This window comes from Artibeus jamaicensis, unplaced genomic scaffold, assembly GCF_021234435.1.
Source record: "Artibeus jamaicensis isolate MK-2021 breed Jamaican fruit bat unplaced genomic scaffold, CSHL_Jam_final contig_540, whole genome shotgun sequence".
NCBI lineage: Eukaryota > Metazoa > Chordata > Mammalia > Chiroptera > Phyllostomidae > Artibeus > Artibeus jamaicensis.
Genome location: NW_026521879.1, coordinates 2,602,179 through 2,623,728, shown reverse-complemented (window position 1 = coordinate 2,623,728; position 21,550 = coordinate 2,602,179). Strand labels below are relative to the sequence as shown.

The following is a 21,550-nucleotide window of genomic DNA, read 5'->3' as shown; positions in this document are numbered from 1 at the left end:
TATATGTATTAAATTTGGTCACTTCCTCTTGCTAATCTTTCTTATGCCTATTTGATTATTTGCCCGGTAGGAAATCCTTGAGGGTAGAGGAAAGTTTGTTCCTCTTCCACAGTTTTATTCACTTAGCATGTTTGGGGAATTCATCTATGTTGTATATGTCAGTATTTTATTGCCCCTTTTTTAGTTTATATACCACAGTTTGTTGATTCATTCATCAGCTGATGGACATTTGAACTGTTTCCAGATTTTGATTTTATAAGTAAATCTCCTAGAGTTGTTTACTGAAGAGAGATGAGATTGCTAGGTTGTATGATCAGTATATGCTTAATTTAAAAGGAACTGCCAAACTGTTTTCCAGAATGGTTGTGCCATTTTGAATTTTCATCAGAAATATTTGACTGTAATAATTACTTCATATCTTTATCAAAATATACTATTACAATTCATCTGTGTGTAATGGTTTTATTTTACATTTTACTGATGCCTAGGGATATTGAAACTGGAAAAGCCAATGGTCATAATTCCTATCACTACTAGAACCCATAATCAGAGACAAAGATTGAATCTTCATGGGCATTTTATTCAGATGCCAGTGATCTGAGAAGACGGTGCGTTATTACTCTCAAAAACCATCTTAACATCTCATCTCAAGCAGACCATTTTATAAAGAGAAGAAAGGGTAGGTAAGGGATTTGGAAAAAAGATGAAGCAGATAAGAGTTGCAGTCTGGCAGTGATTTTCCTAGTACTTCTTCATTTGTTGATCAACAATTCTCTAGCTGTGTCAGAGGCCTTCCCTCCCTCAAACACACTGGCTGAGACATCATCTTTTATTCCTTATGGGACACAAATGTTGAAATTGCTCATCAAATTCCTGGAGTTATGCGACCATGCATTCCGTGAAATAATAGCTTCCCACATACATTAATAACATAAACCTACCAACTATGAATTAAGGGAACTTCTGAATGCCCAATAAATATTGAGCATATTTTTATGTCCTATGTGCAATACATGTATGTTTTTTGGTAAAATGTTTGTGTAAATCTTTGTTCTTTTAAAAACTCTGTCTCTTTGCATGTTTGTTATTAAGTTGAAAGACTTCTTTTTATAGTCTGCAGACAAGTTCTTTATTGGTCATTTGATCCGCAAATATTTTTTCCCAAGTCTGTGACTTGCCCTTTCATTTTCTTAAAAGTTTTTCAAAGAAAAAAGTTCTTAATTTTGATTAAGTTAAATTTATCAATAGTTCTTTTATGATTAGTAGTTTTTGTATCCAATTTAAGAAATCTTTGACTAACCCAATGTCACAAAATTTTCTCATGTTTATTTCTAGTTTTATAGTTTTAGCTCTCATATTTAGGTAATTTATATATGACCTCTTTATATTTTGAAATTCCCCACTTTATCCCTTGTAATATAGATATTCTTTTGATTAGTATTTATATAGTATGTATTTATGCATTCATTATTTTTAAATCTATCCATATTTTTATATTTAAAGTAGGTTTCTTTTAGGTAGCATATTGGTATATTTTGTTTTATTTTATCCAATGTGATAAGCTCTGCCTTTTTTTTTTTGGAATGGTTTAATCATTAACATTTAATATAATTATCAGTATAGTTGGATTAAAATTTACCACCATATTAATTGTTTTTTATTTATCATCTAATCTTTGTTCCATTTTTCTCTTTTCTTACTCTTCTGGGCATATTATTCTTTTACAATTAATTCTCCCCTCCTTTTGTCTTAGTAGCTATATCTCTGTTTTAGTGCTCTAGAGTTTGCCATATATATAACTCATCACAGTCTTCCTTCAAATATTATTATACTATGTACGTCATGTGTCTGAGTCTAGAGAAGCACATAGATTAATTAAAATATATTTGTGATAATCCAAATAAAACCTTTTCTATCGAGTTGGTGACTTATGTCATATGTCATGTTGTATATGTATATATGACACACCTTTGTCATTTTAGGCATTAGCTTTAGGGAAGTGTTTATTTTGACTACATTTAAAAACTAGCTAACAGACATTTATAGCTTACTTGTGTATACAAGCCCAGGAAGTACTCTCTGTACTTTGTAAATTCTGATATATTAGGCATTTTGCCTTTGTTCTATTTCAGGGGTGGGGGTTGGCGGATAATAGTGAATGACAAACACAGAATGGCCTGCGCATATCATGGGCAGTGTCAACACTACACATTCCAGTGGGCACATCCTCCTTTGAAGTTCTTTTTCCATTCCTTTCATATTTCACTCGTTTCTGAGAAGCTGTACTGATAGCAATTATAATGAGAGTCATTTCAATGTGAGGGATATGTTCTCTTTTAATTCTCTGCTCTGGCTGTGACCTTGCCTATGCTGTGATTACTTTTCCTGGTTGCTACTTCTTACACTGCAAAAAACAATTTTTATATTCCTTTTAAAAATAGTTTATTTATTTATTTTTAGGGTGAGGGGAAGGGAAAGAGAAAGGAGAGAAACATCAATGTGTGGTTGCCTCTCGTGTGCCCCCTACTGGGGGCCCAACTTGGCTCACAACCCAGGAGTGTGCCCTGACTGGGAATTGAACCTGTGACCCTTTGATTCCCAGGCTGGTGCTCAATCCACTGAGCCATAGCAGCCAGGGCCAGTTTTTATATTCTTTTGTCCTTCCTTTTTCAATAGCCATATGACAACTATAAAAGATTGGCTTCATTTTGTACCTGACCCAGACAGCGACTAGAAAAAGAAAGTCCTGAGTTTCCTTACCTCTAGCTCAATTATACTTACTAGTTATTATAGGAAAATTACACTTGTGTTTCACTTTCATTTTAATTACTTTGTCTCTCTTGTCTCCAGTCTTTTCTCTCTCCTTCAAGGCATCTATTTTTTTTACGTTCATTCAAGAGAAGCTGAGAAGAGGAGAACTGGATTTCCTACCATTTATTTGAATATATTAGATTGAGCATGTGTCAGTGAGATATATTACAAAATTTGCATTTCCCAAATTTCCTTATGTTATTTTCCAAATTTGCTTATATTATAGCATATAACTCTCATGCACTTTATAAAATACAGTGATGTGTAACGGAAATTTCTAAGTCCTGGCAGACTTAGAGCAGTAACTAAGCAGGAGGGGAAGGCAGTCACTTGCCCCCTGAGTTACGCCCTGCACGTGTGACTCTCCAGGGGTGCCACAGACCCTTGGGGACTTGGTGAAACATTAGAAACCAACAAAGGTTGTCCCTGAAAATGTCAAGGGGCTTAGAGTTTTCTCAAATGTTTTTCAGGAAGGCTCCTAAGTACTGCTAATGGTAGGGGGGTAAACCAGTGTTTCCAGTAATAAATTTTCTGTTTCTTTCACCTAAGAGTGGGGGAGGGGTCCCCCAGGACATTATTATCTCAACTTGGAAGCTGTTTTCAGAAATTGCAATTTATCTGTGAATGTTTCTTATTCTTATCTTACCTGATCAGATTTTTAAAATCCTTGTAGGTGAAGGAGATATGTTTCATTCTCAAGTGAATTTGAAGTTCAGGGAACACAGTAATTGTCATTTAGAAACTTTTCTTTCCCAAACTAGTTCTTATTTTATACAACATTTGACTTTGAACTTTCTGGCTATGAGAAACTCATGTTTCTAATGAGTAGAATAATTTTATTAAGGTGGGCACATTGTAGAAGATAGCTCAAAAATTGCTGTTTATGTAGGAAATGTGAAGTCTTGAGAAATCATTAGAACAAACTTAGGAGTGTTCCTCATTCCTTCCTCCCCCCATATGTCCACCTCTTTTCTCTTTATGGCAAAGGTCATAAAGAGAGGTCGTTTAAGAATGAGAGTAAGATTTGAATACAAATACATGGGAAGTGAGGATGAGAGAGAATAAAACAATAAGCCTCAATAATAGCTTACAAATATTGATAACAAGTTCTCTTTTTGAGAACTTCATTTTCCATGTCTCCCATTTTCCTGGTGGGGAAAATGCAGCTTAAAAAGACAAAATGACTTGCTGTCTAGGCTTGTCTCATTCCAGTGCCCACATGCACACCTACCAGCTTCATGGTCTTGCAGGAAAAGAATACAGAAAGGAACAACTAGGGAAGAGAGGAGACAAAGAAGGTGGGAGCGAAGTAGCATGAGTGGTCCCAAATCTCAGGAGTGTTGACCCAGCAGCCTGGGTCATGGAATGGGTCTCCCATATTGAAGGCATCGGAGGTGACTGTGAGAGCTTATAAAAATGGAGTTTATAAGAACATTCTAGGCTTTAGATCATTGACACGAGAGTTTAATAATTTAACACCTTTGTGTCAGGTCTGAGAACGTAAAGGTGTTGGAGAAAGTTATAAAAACAGGAGGGAAGATTACCCTCTGGTCATTGACTCCCTAGAAGGACCAAGATGGGCTTCAGATGTTCCTTCAGCATCTTGAGCTGAGGCTAGTTTTTATGAAATGCATTTTCCCTTGTCCCTCCAGGGCCCGCTTAGTGCAGACTTTTAAAGAACGTTGGACTTTGTCAGATACACATGGATTGTTAATATTAGTTGAATGTGGATACGCTAACTTTTTCAGTCTCAGTTTGCTGGACTCCAACAAAACTGTTCCAAGAACCATCATCTGCCTTCATAGGCCTGCTGTGAGACTCTGTGAAAGTGCTTTAAAAAGTGTATTTCTATAAACAAACACTATTTACACGAGCTCGCGGGGTTTTATTTTTTTTTTTCAGGAAATACATCTATTTAGTGTGTAAGATCCAGGCTATTTTCATCTCTCTCTTTCTCTGCATGTCCTCAGCTACACAGTTACGAACTTGGTCGATAACCGTCCTTGGCGGGCGTGATGCCCGCAGGTCAGTGATGGAAAAGGCAGAGGATTTGGGGGGAGGAGCAGGGGCCGGGCAAGGCCTAGTACCTGGCAGCGCCGCCGATTGGCGGAAGAGAAGGTTGTTCCCTTAGGGCGGCCGCTGATTGGCTGCGGGAAGAGGCGGTCTGACGTCCTCTGAAGTTGAGCAAACACCTCCTCCCTCCCGGCTCCCATCCCAATTCCTTCTGGGACTTAAGGGCCTAACCTTCCAAGACGAGACTCGGGAGCTGGCGGACAGCGGGAAGGTGGGCGCCTCAGAGGACTAGGTAAGAAGGGGCTCCTGGAGGGGCTGAGCAGACGTGCAGCGGTCCCCGCAGACGAGATGCGCTTGGAGATTGCCCACCCACGGGACTCGGGTGTGGAGACCCCGTAGGCATGGAGCCCCTCTAACCGAGCCCCACCCCCGTGCTCCCCGTATCCACCCCCTTCCATGCTGCTGGCCTGATGAGCTAGGGAGAGAGGGTGGTGAGCGTTAGGACCTCCCTCTCAGGTCTCCCCTCCTAGCATGGGATGGCAGCTGGCCTGGCTCCAAAATTTCTGAGTGGGAAGGGGGAGAGATGCAGTTAGGATTTCTTTTCTTTCGTTCTTTCTTTCTTTTTTTTTTGTTTGTTTTTTTGTTGGGGAAGAGGGTGCGCTTGCGGAGCAAATAAAAGACCGGTGTTGAAGCTTGCTATATCTTGGACTGTATGGCTATCTTTAGATTGGCTGACTGCAGGGATGGGCAGTGGAGATCGTGGGGGGCACCGCCCACTCCACCGCTTTCATCCTGTCTGGTTGTTTTCTCGCTGGCATTTCCAGCTCTGGCCTTAGACAAACTCTGATCACAAACTTCTCACTCTGACAATCTCCGCGGGCCATTCTCTTGGACAAGGAGCGCCCCGCCCCCTCCCCATCCCCGCCCAGCAAGCTGCTGCTCCTCGTCCACAGGCCTACAGAGACAGGAGGTGGGAGGAAGTTGGGTACCTCGGATCTCAGCGTCCCTGAACTCCCGAGATGCTGCAGGGTCTGTGTGGGCCAGGGTCTGAGAGACACTGCTGGGCGAATGGGTGCGGGTAGAAGCAATTGTTACCTGACTGAACAGGGCTAAAGTGCCCTGACAACTTTCAGAAGACATGTGATTCTCAGACACTGATTTTAGGGGAGTGGAAGTGGGGTGGAGGCTTGGAGAAAGGGAGGGTGAGAGAGTTCAGTAACGTGAACAAAGGTGAGCATTTTTTGGTATGGCGGATCATCAGTTATCCGAATGTGGAGCTGTGGCTGCGATTATGCCGATGGAGCTAGTTACACAGGAGATCGCTGACTCAGGCAGTGGCTTTTATTTACTTTATTTTAAAAAAACCCAAGTCACTGATAGCACTTTGTGTAGAGGTGCTTATGTCTATGCGAGTGTGTTTATTTTGATTTTGTCGTCGTACTTCACTTCCCCTCTTTTCCCCATAAAGATGCCAGTGAACCCAGGGCTCAGGATCTGGTACTGTAAACTGGTGGCCTTTCTGCCAAGCGAGTTAGGAGGACAAAGGTTTAAACCAACATTTCTTAGTCAATTTTCTACTCCCCAAGATTTGTATTTGTTACCGGTCTCACTTGTCATTGGTGACAGCATCATCAGAACTTTAATCTGAATGATTTACAATTGAAAATTTCCCCCTTAACTAGCTAATCCTTTATTTAAGACTTAACAGACCTCAGCTTAATATTTTGGGAGCCATCCTTCTGTGTTTAGGCAGGTCCATTTAACAAAACTGTTTATTCTTGAGTAATTTCTTCATAGAAATAATACTATAAACAGGGGCAAGTTTTCTGGGTGAGGCCACAACAAATTCCTGAAATTTATGTAATCACAGAAACACTGTTGCATTTTGAATGGTAAGTAACCAACAACATTGTTACCATATTAATCTCAAGTGCCATTTTTAAAGATACATCCCTCTTTCAGGGATGCTAAAATGTGAAAAAAAACTGTGTCTTAAATCTGAAGGAAGACAGTATTAAAATGGTAAGCTGTTTATCTTGAATGCCCCTCCCTAACTTGAGTGAAGTTGAAGAGAGGGCTTATTGGGCTCACCTCTTTTTTTTTTTTTTGGATGTAAGACTGGGTGAGACTGGGAAGATGTAAGGGCCATGGCGAAGGCCTCACACAGTGTGGGAAAGAGGAAGGAAGACAGTGTTTTTTCTGTTGGTGGTGTGGCTGTGCTCATCTTTGTGGAGTGGGCAGGCTCAGAGACTTTGTTTCTTAACGTTTACTGAGTGCTTACGACATGCAAGGCGGTGCTCAGCACTTTCTGTGTATTAGCTCAAATAAGCTTCACAACACACCTGACTCCATGTTGCAGATAAAACACAGGCAGGTTATGCACCAGGGTCACAGTCTCAGTGGAGCTGAGGAGCCCAGGCCATCTGTGGAGGTGAGGAGTCATGTTCCTTTTAGGTTTCCTTCCTGCTGTAAACTCTGGGCTCCCCAGTTACCAGAGTTAATGCAAGTAACCTCTGAATGCTCTGTCTCCCGTAGTCTTTTTTAGTATTTTTGTTTCCTTCTTTAGTATATTTTAGCTGCATCCTCACAAGTCAGAGTGCCTACTTATGTTCCAAAATTCTAATGACTTTGTAATCCACAGTGCCCAGGCACTAATATGCTTAATAGAATATTAGAGCCGAAAAAGACTTTAGTATTATATTCCAGTCTGGATGAAGAAACTGAGGTCAAGAGAAGAAACCCTATAGCCTCGCAGTTTCAGCTCCCAGGTCTGGATTTTTCTACCACATTATGGTGCATTTCATAACACTAATTGGTCTATGAAATCTTGGCAGGGAATAGACATTTTTGTTGGATGTTGTGGCAGGGTGGGAGTGAGGAGGGGAGTGAGGGCTATGATCCCCTGTTTGGGGTGTCTATTTTTTTCCTCTGCTGCATAGGTCTTTATGATGTTCATTTAAAATTGCTCATTTATTCATTCATTCTTTTTTGAAGCCTTTCAGTTCTCCTATGCATCATTCACAATGCTGAATAAAATACAATTTATTCCCTCAGAGCATTTGCAGTGTAGCAAAGAGACAGACAAATAAGCAGGTAAACGTTTTAGATTAGCCCCCAATTCAGGGCTAACTTTGCATTCCATCTAGTGAAGCAAAATCTGTGGGCTAGAGACTAGGAGAATCATGGGTCTTATATCTGTGGATGACTCTGCATAGTTGTTGGACTTGAGAACATACGTAAATTCTTACCAGATTAGCTAATACTAATAGAGTCCACCCACCCAAGTCTACATGGCTTTTTTTTTTTACACTTCTAGCTGGCTAAAAGTGTTTTAATGTGGAAGCACTTCCTGTGCAAGCAACAGGAAGTACAAGTATGGAGAACAGTGTTACTGCCTGCCCAAGACTAGTTCCAGCAAGCCTTGGGGTTGGGAGGTATTTGGATTAGTTCTAGGCCATCATCAGGTATTCTATTAATTTGTAAGTATTTTGGAGCTCCCCAAAAGATCCAGGATTATTGTGGTCTGTATAACAAATACTATATAGTGTGGCCCGAGACTCATGGCCAGGGAGCTGTTCTCATCTACAATCCTGGGACTTCCTGAGAAACCATGGTTTTTAAAATATGCTTGCAGTTTTAGAATGAACTGGAAGGGTAGGTATGAATTGTTTGCATTTCTCATCCATTACCTTATTTTGTTCAGCTCAAGGCTATCCTACCCTTTGTCTCTCAATATTTAATCAACATGTATGCCTGATTAATACAAATAAAGGGCACTGAGAAATCTCCACATGTGATTTAATAGTTTTAGTTTGAATCACTGAATTATGTTCTAGTGGTATTATTTTAAAGATCTAAAATATAAGGACAAAAAGCATATCTCTGATTATGGGGGCTAGAGATGGAAGATTTGGATTTAGTTTGTTAATAAGAAATTTGTAATCCTTTACACATGTCCCACTGGAAAGAATGGAAATTAGGAGGCCTTCTTTATGATTGAGTTCTTGTATTTGTTTAAAAATTGTTCTGGTTTATGTAGCTGGTTTCTGAGTTTTAAAAGTTTTCTGATTAGGTTAATGGTATAGAAGGGACTGAAGAGACTTAAGAGATTTTTGAATATTGAATGAAAGTATAAAAAGCTCTGTGTATATCTCAGCTCTATTAATCTACCTACTACTCTTACTCAAGAAAACAATCACAAATCAGATACATTGTTTTATGGCATAAATACTACCTGAACAGTAGCAAATAATATAAACCTATCCAATTACATGTAAAAGTTATGCTTACCAGAATTGTAGACTGCTTTTATTGTAATTCTTCCATAGAGGTTTAGAAAATGGTTGTTATAAAACATAGAAAATCCCTTATTTCTGTGGCCCTCGCTCCCTTCATCTGCATTATCAGTTTTAGATTACCTTCTCTCAGGGTCATTCTGACTCTTATATTCAGTTATAATCAGTAATTGGTACTTCACCATCTGATTTTGATGGGCCACTTAATTAGATGAAATACTCACATCCTGCCTCTGTTGGATCCTGTGAGAGTGAGCAGAAACTGAATTTGTTTCCTTACAAGCACCCTGCAAATTGCTGTGCACAACTTAGGTACCCCCCACATTTTTGGATTAAAGAAATAAATCAAAACACCTCTTCTGTAATCAATGGGCAAAAGATAACTCCATCAGGAGAATGTTGTGCTTTTATTATATTTTTATTTACATTTTCAAAAATATTTCTGCTAGAAACTAGCTACTACCCCATAATATATGTAATTTTACAAAGACCAGTCTGCTCATCCTTTAAAAGGGCCTTCCCAAGTTCATGTGAGGTCCTGTGCCTGTGAATGTGACATTTCCTCGGATAGAATCTTTTATAAATAAATCTCACAAAATTTCCTTTGTTTCCTTCTTGTGATTTAGAGTGATGATTTGCTCAATGACCATGGTTTATTCATGGCTACTGAAAGAAAATGATGGGATGTGTATGGAGTGCCAAGCTCTATCTATCACCTGTGTATCACCTATCTACTAATTATCTATCTATCTATCTCTATCTATCATCTATCTACCAATTATCTATCATCTATCTATCTCTATATATCATCTGTCTGTCATCTATTATTTCTGTCTCTAATCACCATTTTCCTTCTCATTTCTCTGGAAAAGGCTGGAAAGTACCAAGAATATATAAGCATGTTTTCCTTGCTTTGCCTGATTCTCATGTGTACATTGCAAAGATATATAATTTGTAAAGGAAAAGAAATTCTTAAGTCTTCCTCCCACTGAGTGATGGGAAGAGGTGTATGGTGACAACATATACTATGTTCTATTTCTAGAGTCCTTCCACTCTAGTAATAGAGTGTCTTCCTGTCTCTGTGCACGTCTGTGCAGTTAATTCACTGTGATGCTCCCATGGCTTTTAGAGTCATTTCAAATTCCTGATCCATCCTAGCTAAGTAAAATGTGTAACTTAGCACTCTTCTTGTTTTACAAAACATACGGGAGAATCTTTTAAACTTCATTTTTATGCTATATAAAAATGCTAGCTCTCCCTGTGTTGCAGGGAAGACTTTAGCAGTTGAGAGAAGGATCTTAATCTCCTCCCCTGACTAGGTGACATTTCTCTTTCTCCCCTTATTCCTCTTTTTCTCTGCCTCCTCCTTATCCTCCACAGTTCTTTCTTTTGCTTCTCTTCTCCTCCTCTTGCTTTTCCATCCTCCTTGCTTATTGTGCAGGCCGTCATCATCACCTGGCACGGTGAGCCAGGGGTCTTCCTGCTTTGTTTCATTGCAAGCTTTGCCAGAAATAAACATTATGTTTACTTCCTGATATTCTTGGGAAAACCCACAAAATCTAGCACAGGGAAATCCAGAACAGCCCACCTGCACATTTCTGTGAAATACTAGAGACCTGCAATGTGCTACCTAAAAGCAATGAAGAAATCCTGACTGTTAGATGTTTTCTGATGACATTAGAATAAAATGAATGGTGGTCCTGGAAAGTTCTATACTGAGACCAAGTTCCAGGTTAAAGTACTCACAAATACAGTAATACCTGCTATTATCAAATCTTTTTTCCTAAGCTCTCGGAAACTTAGACTACCTTGGCAAAAACTCAGGAAGTGTTTTTGGTGGCACATGGGAAAGAGAGTAGAAGCAGCTGGTCTCAGGGGAGAACCTAGAAACTGGTCATTTGCTATAAATATTAAAGTCAATGCCGTAAGGATCTGACTAATTTCTGAAACATGATGGAAGCAGTAACAACAGGTGTCAGATCTATACATAGTATGGATCTGCAGGCTTTGGCAAAGGAGAGAAAATCCCGAGTGTTAAATATTAACCCAGGAATCCTGCTTCTGCAAAAAAAGCAGCAAGCAGCTCTACTTGGAGTCCAGTTCAGTTTCTTCACCTATAAAATGAGGATAATATCTACTTAAGATTTTTTCAAGAAGAAAATGAAATGTCATCTGTAAGGCATATTATGTTTAATCAATGGTAACTATTGTTACATTTGTCTAAAAACAAAGTTACATGATTTGGGAATTCCCTAAAGTGAAAGTGAAAGCAGCTTCTCTAATAAATTCCAAGGGGTCACAATGCTGCTTTCTTTTCTGAGTCTCCAAAGAAGGCTTGCCTTTGCAAATACCTATGTGTATATTACCAGTCTGTGAGTCTGTGTCTGTCCTCCCATATCACACCCCCCACCCCAGACAGGGGATGTAGGAGGAGGAGGTGGATGGTCATTGAGGGAGGGGAAGCTGTGATCACAAATCAAGTTGGGCTGAGGGGAGGGGTTGTATTATCTGAACATGTTCCCTCATGTTAGCCCCAAGAATTGCTACAAAGAACAGAGGATGTGGTGTCCCTCTCAATGAAATACAGCCTCTGCTGGGAGGATGGGACCATTTCTGGGCTTATCTATGTGTTCAGAAGAATTGTATGTCATCCAGATTGGTTTTATTTGAGAATATAGGGATTCAAGTTCTGTGGGATGCTGCAGTTTTTTCTTTAGCTTGGGTTTTGGGCCTAATGTTGTCTGTTTAAAAATGAGAGTATTTAAATAAATTAAACATTAGGTAGAATACATAACAGTCTTTTACTGAGATGTCGATCATCGATATGGCTCCAACCGTCCAAGTGTTCAGTTGCTGTGTGTGGCCCCTTTTCTTTGTGCCCTTCTCCACCCTGATGCCTTCACAGAGGGCCCTCGCTGTTTGGTCTGTTGTGTGGTGAATTGCCGTTTAAGTTTCCTGTCTCAGGTGGCAGTGACTCGTGTGCCCCAGGTTTGGACAAACCTTCCCAGTCTATGTGGTAGGTCTGATGCAGAGGTTGCAGTCTGATGTAACAGAAATGCATTCCATATAAATTTTGATAAATGCTAGCAGGAATTGTTTGAGTATTTTTGAAAGGTATGAAATCATTTAGTTCCATATTTTGATGCCAACCTTAAACATAAAAAACTAAGGTTTAGCATCCAAATGATACAGAAGATTATCATCTGAAATGACACTTGGCTTCCAAATATACTTAGCCATATGAAGAGGGATTGAATACTGTTTGATCTTTATGCTTTAGAAATTTATATACAATTTATAGTGAGCCTCTTGTCAACATTTCATGATTCAATAAGTTATACAGTCTGGAATAGCAGTTAGAAAGCTGGTTGGGACAGGTCCAGGCTTAATGTGATAGGAGGATGTGTTAGGGACAGGGAACCCTGGGAAAGGGAACCGAACGCTTAAAGTAACAGAAGAGTCAGGGAGGGTGAGGTTGGGACGTGTGGTTGGGACTAGGCTTCTTGAACCTCTAACAGCTGTGGAGAAGGAAACTGTGTGTTTGTTTTGTTTTCTTAACTTTCCAATCTGTCAGGACCAACACTTTCATTCAATTCAATAACAATGAATTACTAGAAATGTGATCATGTAATATAAAGGTCTCTAAGCCCTAACTGTCTGTTTCTGTACATGTCTCATCACGGACCAGTGAAAAGCAGTTGGCCAATAGGCAACAGGCTGCCCAGCACTCTGGGTAGCACTTGTAAGGAATGCTCAGAGATGAAACTCCGAAGAGGTTGGAGCTACATGGTCAAGAATCTTGTACATGTTTAAGGAATTCCCAACTTTATGCTCTCAAAATTAGCATAAATTATCTAATTGAATTTTATGTGCATAGCAGGTTAACTTACTTAAAACATTTATTTATGCTGAATAGTTGCTTGATAAAACATATATTTAAAAATCTATTCTGGCTTCTCATACGTGGGCCAGTGTCCCATAAGTTGTTCAGTACTTATTATATTTTGGAAATAAATAACCTTGTTTGTGGAAAATTGGGTTCGTTTGGGTAAAGGAAAACCACTTATCATCCAGGTTTCCCCTTCCCTTTTCTCTATCTTGTATCTATTAGCATCTGAGATGGCTGGATTTTACAGCAGATTTCTTAGGACACCAGAACTGTTCTGTGAGCCCACCTGCCTTTTGTTGTCCTGTGCCCTTATGTCATTACAGTCGCCAGGTTTCCAGATGCTGCGCATATACAGGACCAGACTGAGCAGGCTGGGGCTCAGCCTCTCCAGAGGGCTTCACCACAAGCCGGTGATGGCCCTGAGGCGGGAGGATGTGAATGCCTGGGAGAGGAGGGCACCTCTGTCGCCCCGGCACATCAAAGGGATCACCAACCTGGGTTACAAGGTCTTGATACAGCCTTCCAATCGGCGGGCCATTCACGACAAGGTAAATAGTTCCAATTTCTTAAGTATGTGGGAATAAAATGACTCTGCAAATGAAAATTAAAAAGCACCTGGGTGAAAAGAAAATGTTTGCTAATATCACTGAAATACCACATGGCAATATTCCTTTACTTTGGTTATAATGAGATTGCTAAATTAGAATCCTTGAGACCAGAATTCAACCAGTAAGTATTATTTTTATTCCATTCCATGCTTTCTCTAGCTGGGTGATAGAGGGATTGCTTTTAATTAAAAAATTTTTTTGAGCTCTTTCTTGTTTGAATATTTTTTTGTTGAATTTATTGGTGTGACATTGATTAATAAAATTATATAGGTTTCATGTGTACAGTTCTATAATACATCATCTGTATATTATATTTATTGTGTTTTCACCACCCAAAGTCAAGTCACCATTTATGGTGACTCCTTATGTCACCATTTATCCCCACCCTCTTCTACATCCTGCCTACCACACTTGCCCTCTGGTAATCACCATACTGTTTCTGTGTCTATGAGTTTTTGTGTTTTAATCCCTTTGTCTTTTTCACCTCACCCTCCACTGTCTCCCCTTTAACAGCTGTGAATCTCTTCTTTGTGTCTATGAGTCTGTTTCTATTTTGTTTGTTAGTTTATTTTGTTCATTAGATTCCATATATAAGTAAAATCATGTAGTATTGGCATTTCTCTGATTGGTTTATTCACTTAGCATAATACTTTCCAGGTCCATCCATGTTGTTGCAAAAAGTAGGATTTCCTTCTTTCTTATGGTCTAGTAGTATTCCACTGTGTAAATATGCCATGGCTTTTTTATCCACTCATCTACAGATAGGCACATGGACTGCTTCCAAATCTTGGCTATTATAAATAATCCTGCAACGAACATAGCCATGCATATATTGTTTCAAATTAGTGCTTCAGGTTTCTTTGGATATATTACCAGAAGTGGAATTATTGGGTCATAAGGCAGTTTCTTTTTTAATTTTTTGAGGAACCTTCATACTGATTTCCATAGTGGCTGGACCAATCTGCATTCCCACCAATAGTACACGTCCTTGCCAACACTTATTTTTTGTTGATTTATTTATTTTTAATAGTTTATTTTTATTGTATTTTTCCATTGGCATTTATCCCCCTTATACTTGCTCCACCTCTACCCACACCCCTCCCCCAACATGTTGATTTATTGATGATAATCATTCGGAGAGGTGTAAGTTGATATCTCATTATGGTTTTAATTTGCATTTCTCTGATCATTAGTGACATTGAGCATCTTTTCATATGTCTATTGGCCATCTGTAGATCCTCTTTGGAGAAGTGTCTATTCAGGTCCTTTTCCCATTTTTAAATTGAATTCTTTGTTTTCTCAGTGTTGAGTTGTATAAATTCTTTATATGTTTTGGAAATTAACTCCTTATCAGATGTATTATTGGTGAGTATGTTCACCCATTGAGTGGGTTGTCTTTTCATTTTCTTGATGGATTCCTTTGCTGTGCAAAACTTTCTAGTTTGATGTAATCCCATTTATTTTTCTGTGTTTCCTTTGCCTGAGAAGACATATCAGAAAAAATATTGCTATGAGAAATGTTTGACATTTTACTGCCTGTGTTTTCTTCTAGGATATTTATGGTTTTGAGTCACATTTAAGTTTTTAATCCATTTCAAGTTTATTTTTGTGCATGGTAAAAGAAGTTGCTTTGATTTCATTCTTTTGCATGTTATCAGTCTAATTTTCTTTTTAATGAAAAGATTTTATTTATTTATTTTTAGAGAGGGTCAGGGAGGGAGAAAGAGGGGGAAACATCAATGTGTGGTTACCTCTTAAGTACCCTCTACTGGGGACCTGGCCCACAACCCAAGCATGTGCCCTGACTGGGAATTGAACTGGTGACCCTTCGGTTTGCAAGTTGGCACTCAATCCACTAAGCCACACCAGCCAGGGTTATGTCCAATTTTCTAAATGCTATTTATTGAATAGACTATCTTTAGCTCACTGTGTGCTCTTGCCTCATTTCTTGAGTATTAATTGATCATAAATGCATAGGTTTATTTCTAGGCTCTCTATATTGTTCCATTGATCTGTATGTCTGAGTTTATGCCTATGCCATGTTTTCAGTAGTGTGTCCTTATAGTATAGTTTGACATCAGGTAGTGTGATTTCTCCAGCTTTGTTCTTTTTTCTCAAGATGGCTATAGCTCTTCCAGGTCTTTTGTGGTTCCATATATATTTTTGGAACATTTGTTCTAGTTCTGTGAAATATGCCCATTGGTGTCTTGATAACAATTGTGTTGAACTGTAAATTTCTTTGGGTACCATGGACATTTTAATAATGTTTAGTTTTCCATTCCATGAACACCACTATATGTTTCCACGTATTTGTATCTTCTTCAATTTCTTTCTTCAGTGTTTTATACTTTTTTGAGTACAGGTCTTTTCCATTTTTGGTTGGATTTATTTCAATATTGAGGGATTGCATTTAGAAGGAGGTAATATCTTTTAGTCATTCTCTCCTTTCCTTCATGGTGGGTCCTCATTATGGGAGTGGGGGACAAGGCCAATAAGACACTACTGTGTTTTGTCACATAAAACATCCCTCCAGGAAATGCTTCATTAAGTAGAGTTTGTTCATGGTAGTTTGCCTTGCCATCTATGGTGGGATGCCCTTTACATTTATCGTTCCCTTTATTCTTCACAATAATCTTATAGGTTTGACTCATTTTTATTTTAAAGATTTACATGTACTTTTTTCCTTGACCACTTGAAAATATGTGGTCGACATCATAGCATTTTACTACAAAATGCTCAGTATGCATTTCATTATCATTTTTCTGAATAGCCATCATGTAATTTTTTCACCTAAGAAATTACTTCATGATATCATCTTACATAGTCTACTTCACATTCCCCATTTGTCCCAAATGGCTTTTATTTTTAACTGAAACTTAATTAAGCTTTCTTTAATTTACCATTATATCTTTTTAGTTCTTTTAATCAAAAACAGGACCCTCCCCTTTTGATTTTTGTTTGTTTCAATGACATTAACTCTTTGGGAACATTGCAGGCCAAGTGACTTGTAGGATGTTCCACTTCTGGGTGTAACTAGTCTGTTTTTTATCTTGAGATAATTCAGGTTGTATACTTGTGACATAAATATTTCATAAGTGACATATGTTCTTTCCATTGTATCACATCCAAGACACACACAAAAACCAGTCATTACATGGTGAGGAATGCATGATCACTTACTTGGCTGAGGTGATTACTATCAGGTCCCTCCCTTGCAAAAATACCTTTCTTTCTTTGTATTTACTGAGTCATCTGTGAGATGCTGTGTTGAGATATGTGAATTTCTTGTTTCTCAACAACCTTTCAACTAATGATGTTAGCATTCATTGATAATTTTTAGCTGAATTAATTTTTCCATGGAAGCTAGCAGCACGATAATTTTGTTTATCTTTAAAAAAAATTTATTGTAGTTTTTCCATTACCATTTATCCCTCTTGCCCCTCTTCCACCTCCACCCATCCCTTATCCCCCACAATCACCACACTGTTATCCATGTTCATGAATTCTTTCTCTTTTCTTTCTTTTGTTTTGCTTGATCCCTTCATACCAACCTCCTTCCCCCACAGCCCTGCCCCAGCTCTCAGCTCCATGCTCTACCTATCAGTCTGTTTCTATCTTGCTTGTTAACTCTTTTTTTGCACTAGATTTCACATATGAGTGAAATCATATCATAACTGTCTTTGAATTATTTCACTTAGCTTAATGTTCTCCAGGTACATCTATACTGTTGCAAAGGGTAATATTTTCTTCTCCTCCTCCATCTTCTTTCTTTTTTTTTAGGCCAGTATCTCTGATGAACATAGATGCTAAAACCCTCAACAAAGTATTAGCAAAGCAGATCCAGCAATACATTAAAAAGATCATACAGCATAGTCAAGTGGAATTTATTCTGGATGTGCAAAGTTGGTACAATATTTGCAAATCAATAAATGGGTTACATTAAATAATCAAAATGAAAGATAAAAATTACATGATAATATCAATAGATGTAGAAAAAGCATTTGATAAAATCCAGCACCCATTTATGTTAAAAACTCTCAGCAAAGTTAGAATCAAGGGATCATACCTCAACATAATAAAGGCCATATTTGACAAATTTATAGCCAACATCTCACTCAATGGGCAAACACCATAAGTTTTTTCCTTAAGATCAGGAGCAAGGCAGTGATGTCTGCTTTTACCTCTCTTATTCAATGTTGCACTGGAAGTGTTAGCCACAGTGATCAGACAAGAAGAAGAAATAAAAGGCATTGGAATTGGAAAGGAGGAAGTGAAGCTGTCATTATTATCAGATGACATGATATTGGACATAGAAAACCCTCAGACTCCACCAATAATCTACTAGATTTAATGAATATATTTGGAGAAGTAGCAAGATACAAAATTAATATCAAGAAATTGGTGGCACTTTTATAAACCAATAATGAATTCTCAGAGAAACTAAGAAAACAATACCATTTACCATTTCAACAACAACAAAAAATAAGGTACTTAGGAATAAACTTAACTAAGGAGGTAAGAGACCTATACTTGGCAAACTGTAGGACGTTGAAGAAACAAACAAGTGGATGCATATACTGTATTCATGGTTGGAAAAATTGACATCATTACAAATGTCCATACTACCCAAAGCAATCTATAGGTTCAATTCAATTTCTATTAAAATACCAGTGGCATATTGCACAGATCTAGAACAAATATTGTAAAAAATTATATGGAACCAAAAAAGTCCTTGGATAGCCTCAGCAATCTTGAGAAAGATAGTAGGAGGGATCACAATACTGAATACCTAACTATTGCACACAAAGCCATTGTAAACAAAACAGCCTGGTACTGGCATTAAGTCATATAGATCAATGGGACAAAACAAATGCCCAGAAATTAGCCCATGCCTATATGGTCAATTAATGTTTGACAAAGGAGATAAGAGCATACAATGAAGTAAAATCAGTCCCTTCAATAAATGATGTTAGGAAAATGGGACAGGTACCTGTGAAAAAATAAAACTAGATTACTCATTTTAAAGAAAATAATAGACCACTTGGCCATTATTTATTATAGCCAAGATCTGGAAACAGCCCAAGTGCCCATCAGTAGATGAAAGAATTAAGATGTAGCACATTTACACAATGAAACAGTACATGACTGTCTGAAAGAAGGAACTCCTACTCTTTGGGATAACATGAATGGACCTGGAGATTGGTATGTTAAGTGAAATAAGCCGGTCATAGAAAGACAAATACCATATAATCTCACTTTTATGTGGAATCTAATGAACAAAATAAGCTGATGAACAAACGGGTAGGCCCTGAGTTATGGGTACATCAAATATACTGACAGATCTCAGTGTGAAGAGACTGGAAGAGATTAGCCAAAGAACTTACCTACATAGCCTAGGAATAGAAAACAATGTGGTAAAGGCTGAGGTTCGCACAGTGGGTGTGGGGACTGGGAGAAAAGGGGGAAATAGCAGACATCTGTAATAGAGTCAACAATAAAAATTAAAATAAATAAAGTAAAATATTAATTTCACAATTATATTTAAATCACATGTGTGCTAGTGGTTATGATCAATCTACTAACTGTTCTTAAGTAGGTGTATGTGCTGCATTTTCGATTTTTTTGCTATAAAAGTCAAACATATTAAATTGATATTTATCTAGTAAATAAAAATATATGTAGTTATCTATTATTTGTACTTAATCATAAAGATTTTATTCCTTCAAATAGTTGTGGCTTTAATTGCTGTACATTTTGCTTGTTAAAGAAAATATGAATACAACAAACCAAGGAATAACTTTAAACCAAAATTACATTCCCAGGAATATGTCAAGGCTGGTGGCATCCTTCAGGAGGATATTTCTGAAGCTTGTCTAATTTTGGGAGTTAAAAGACCTGCAGAGGATAAATTAATGTCCAAGAAGACTTATGCATTCTTCTCTCACACAATAAAAGCTCAGGAGGCCAATATGGGCTTATTGGATGAAATTTTGAGACAGGTAATTGGTGACTAACACTTATTTTTTTTACTTTTTATTATCGAGTAGAGTTTTAGTTTTCTGTCAGCATCTAGGAGATGTGTCAGGTTTGTTATTTACAACAGGAAAAGTAATCTGTGAGTTGGTACTTGAATAGTTCTGCTGCTCTTAAGGCTCCTCTGTTGCACGAGTTCGAAGTTTGTTATGAGAAATCAAACATTTTATTTTTTATTGTAAAATGGAAAGAATAATAGAATTGTTCCCCCAAACGACCCATTATTTATAAACCCAACTGGTTAGACATTAGCAAGTAGAATTTTGGAGCTGAAAAGAACCTCAGGGATCATATAGTCTACCACCCCAATTTTTCAGATGGAGCTGAGAAGTAAAATGACTTGTCTGAGGAGACACAGCTCTGCAGTGCCAGAACTGGAATGAAAACCATTTTTGACTTTTATTAACATCATAAGGGGAAAGGAGAATTTTTTGAAATATGAATATTATTGAAAAATTATTGGCTATTTAAAATACAGAGTTTTCATCCAACCAATATTTGCTGAGTGCCTACAATGTGTCCAACACTGTTCTTCACAATGACAATAAAATAACCCTGTCTTTGGGAGTTTATATTCTAATGGAGTGAGACAGATGATAAATAAATGACACTTCATATGTTACTCGGTGATATGTGTGATTGAGACAAACAGGATACAGAAGGAGAAAAGGAGTGCTGGGCACTGGGAGAGGTGGCAATGACAGTTTATATAGGATAATCCAGGAGAGTCTTATTGTGAAGTTGGCACTGAGCAAATATTTGAAGGAGATGAATGATTAAGTCTTATCCATCTGTGAAGTCTTGAAAGCAGAGAGGATGGTAATGGAAAAGCCTGAGGGTCTTTCTGAATGGAAGGTGAGAGTAAAGCATGTTCTAAAATGCTTATTCTGCCTGCTCTGTGGGAGTGAGGGGTGGGAGGAGGAAAGCAAAGCTGATGAGAAGATTGTAAATCTAGACCAGTCTAGATGCTAGGCTACAAGTGATGGTGACTTGCATGAGGGTGGTAGAATTTGTGATGCATGGGCAAATCTTGGATGTATTTTAGAGATCTTACTTAGCAAGATTCCCTGATGAAATGAATGTGGAATGTGTGAGAGAGAGAGAGAAAGAGAGAGAGAGAGAGAGAACAGATAGACTTTGGGATTTTGGTCCGAGCAACTTTAAAGAATTGCCATAGATTTAAGATTATGCTACTGTGCAAGGGGCAGTCTTGGATGGAGGATCGAGAGTTGAGTTTAGAGACTGTCAAGTTAATGAGACATTTAAGCATAGGTGCTGTGTGGGTTGTTGGATATGAGTTTGTAGCTCAGGAGGGCATCTCCTTCTGATACATATATTGTGGTTATCAGAGACTAGCAGGGGTGTCCAATCAGTGGCCTGAGATCAAATGCAGTCCAGGATGGCTATGAATGCAGCCCAATACAAAATCATAAACACATCAGTTTTCACTGGTGTTTGTGTATTTAACATATAGCCTGAGACAGCTCTTCTTCCAGTGTATCCCAGAGATGCCAAAAGATTGGACACCCCTGGACTAGGCGGTATCTAAAGCCTTGAGAGAGGATGTAGGTAGGTAGTGAGTATAGAAAAGTTCAAGGTCTAAGTCCTGGGGTAAGGATTTTATGGCGTTAGAAACTAGACTAGAATCTGAAAAGAGACAGAAAGCAGGAGGATTCACAAACAGTAAAAGCAATGGAAGTATTTTATAAGGTATATAAAACACATTTTTAGTAATTTGAAATATGTTAAATTTGGGTTATAGTTAATTTGCATTGTTTCTGAAGAACAAATTCAAAAAGTAATTAATGGAAGTGATATTATAAGAAGAATCTTTCACCTTAAGGAGATAAACTCCTTCAAAAGCACTTTAGAAACTTTTTTTGTTATATAAATTTTCATCC

At 38.1% G+C, this 21,550-nt stretch overlaps 1 protein-coding gene across 4 annotated transcripts in view; it reads left to right on the top strand.

Moving 5' to 3' along the window:
- Positions 1–5,012: 5,012 nt before the first annotated feature.
- The window catches only part of AASS (aminoadipate-semialdehyde synthase), a 69,887-nt gene continuing 53,349 nt past the window's right edge, over positions 5,013–21,550 (top strand). For 3 of the 4 annotated variants that reach the window (XM_053669969.1, XM_053669968.1, XM_053669967.1), the window contains exons 1-3: positions 5,013–5,116; positions 13,332–13,556; positions 19,439–19,615. In XM_053669969.1, coding sequence (XP_053525944.1) covers positions 13,347–13,556; positions 19,439–19,615 — 387 coding nt within the window. In that variant the 5' untranslated portion in view covers positions 5,013–5,116; positions 13,332–13,346. The other variant, XM_053669966.1, reaches the window with a different exon arrangement.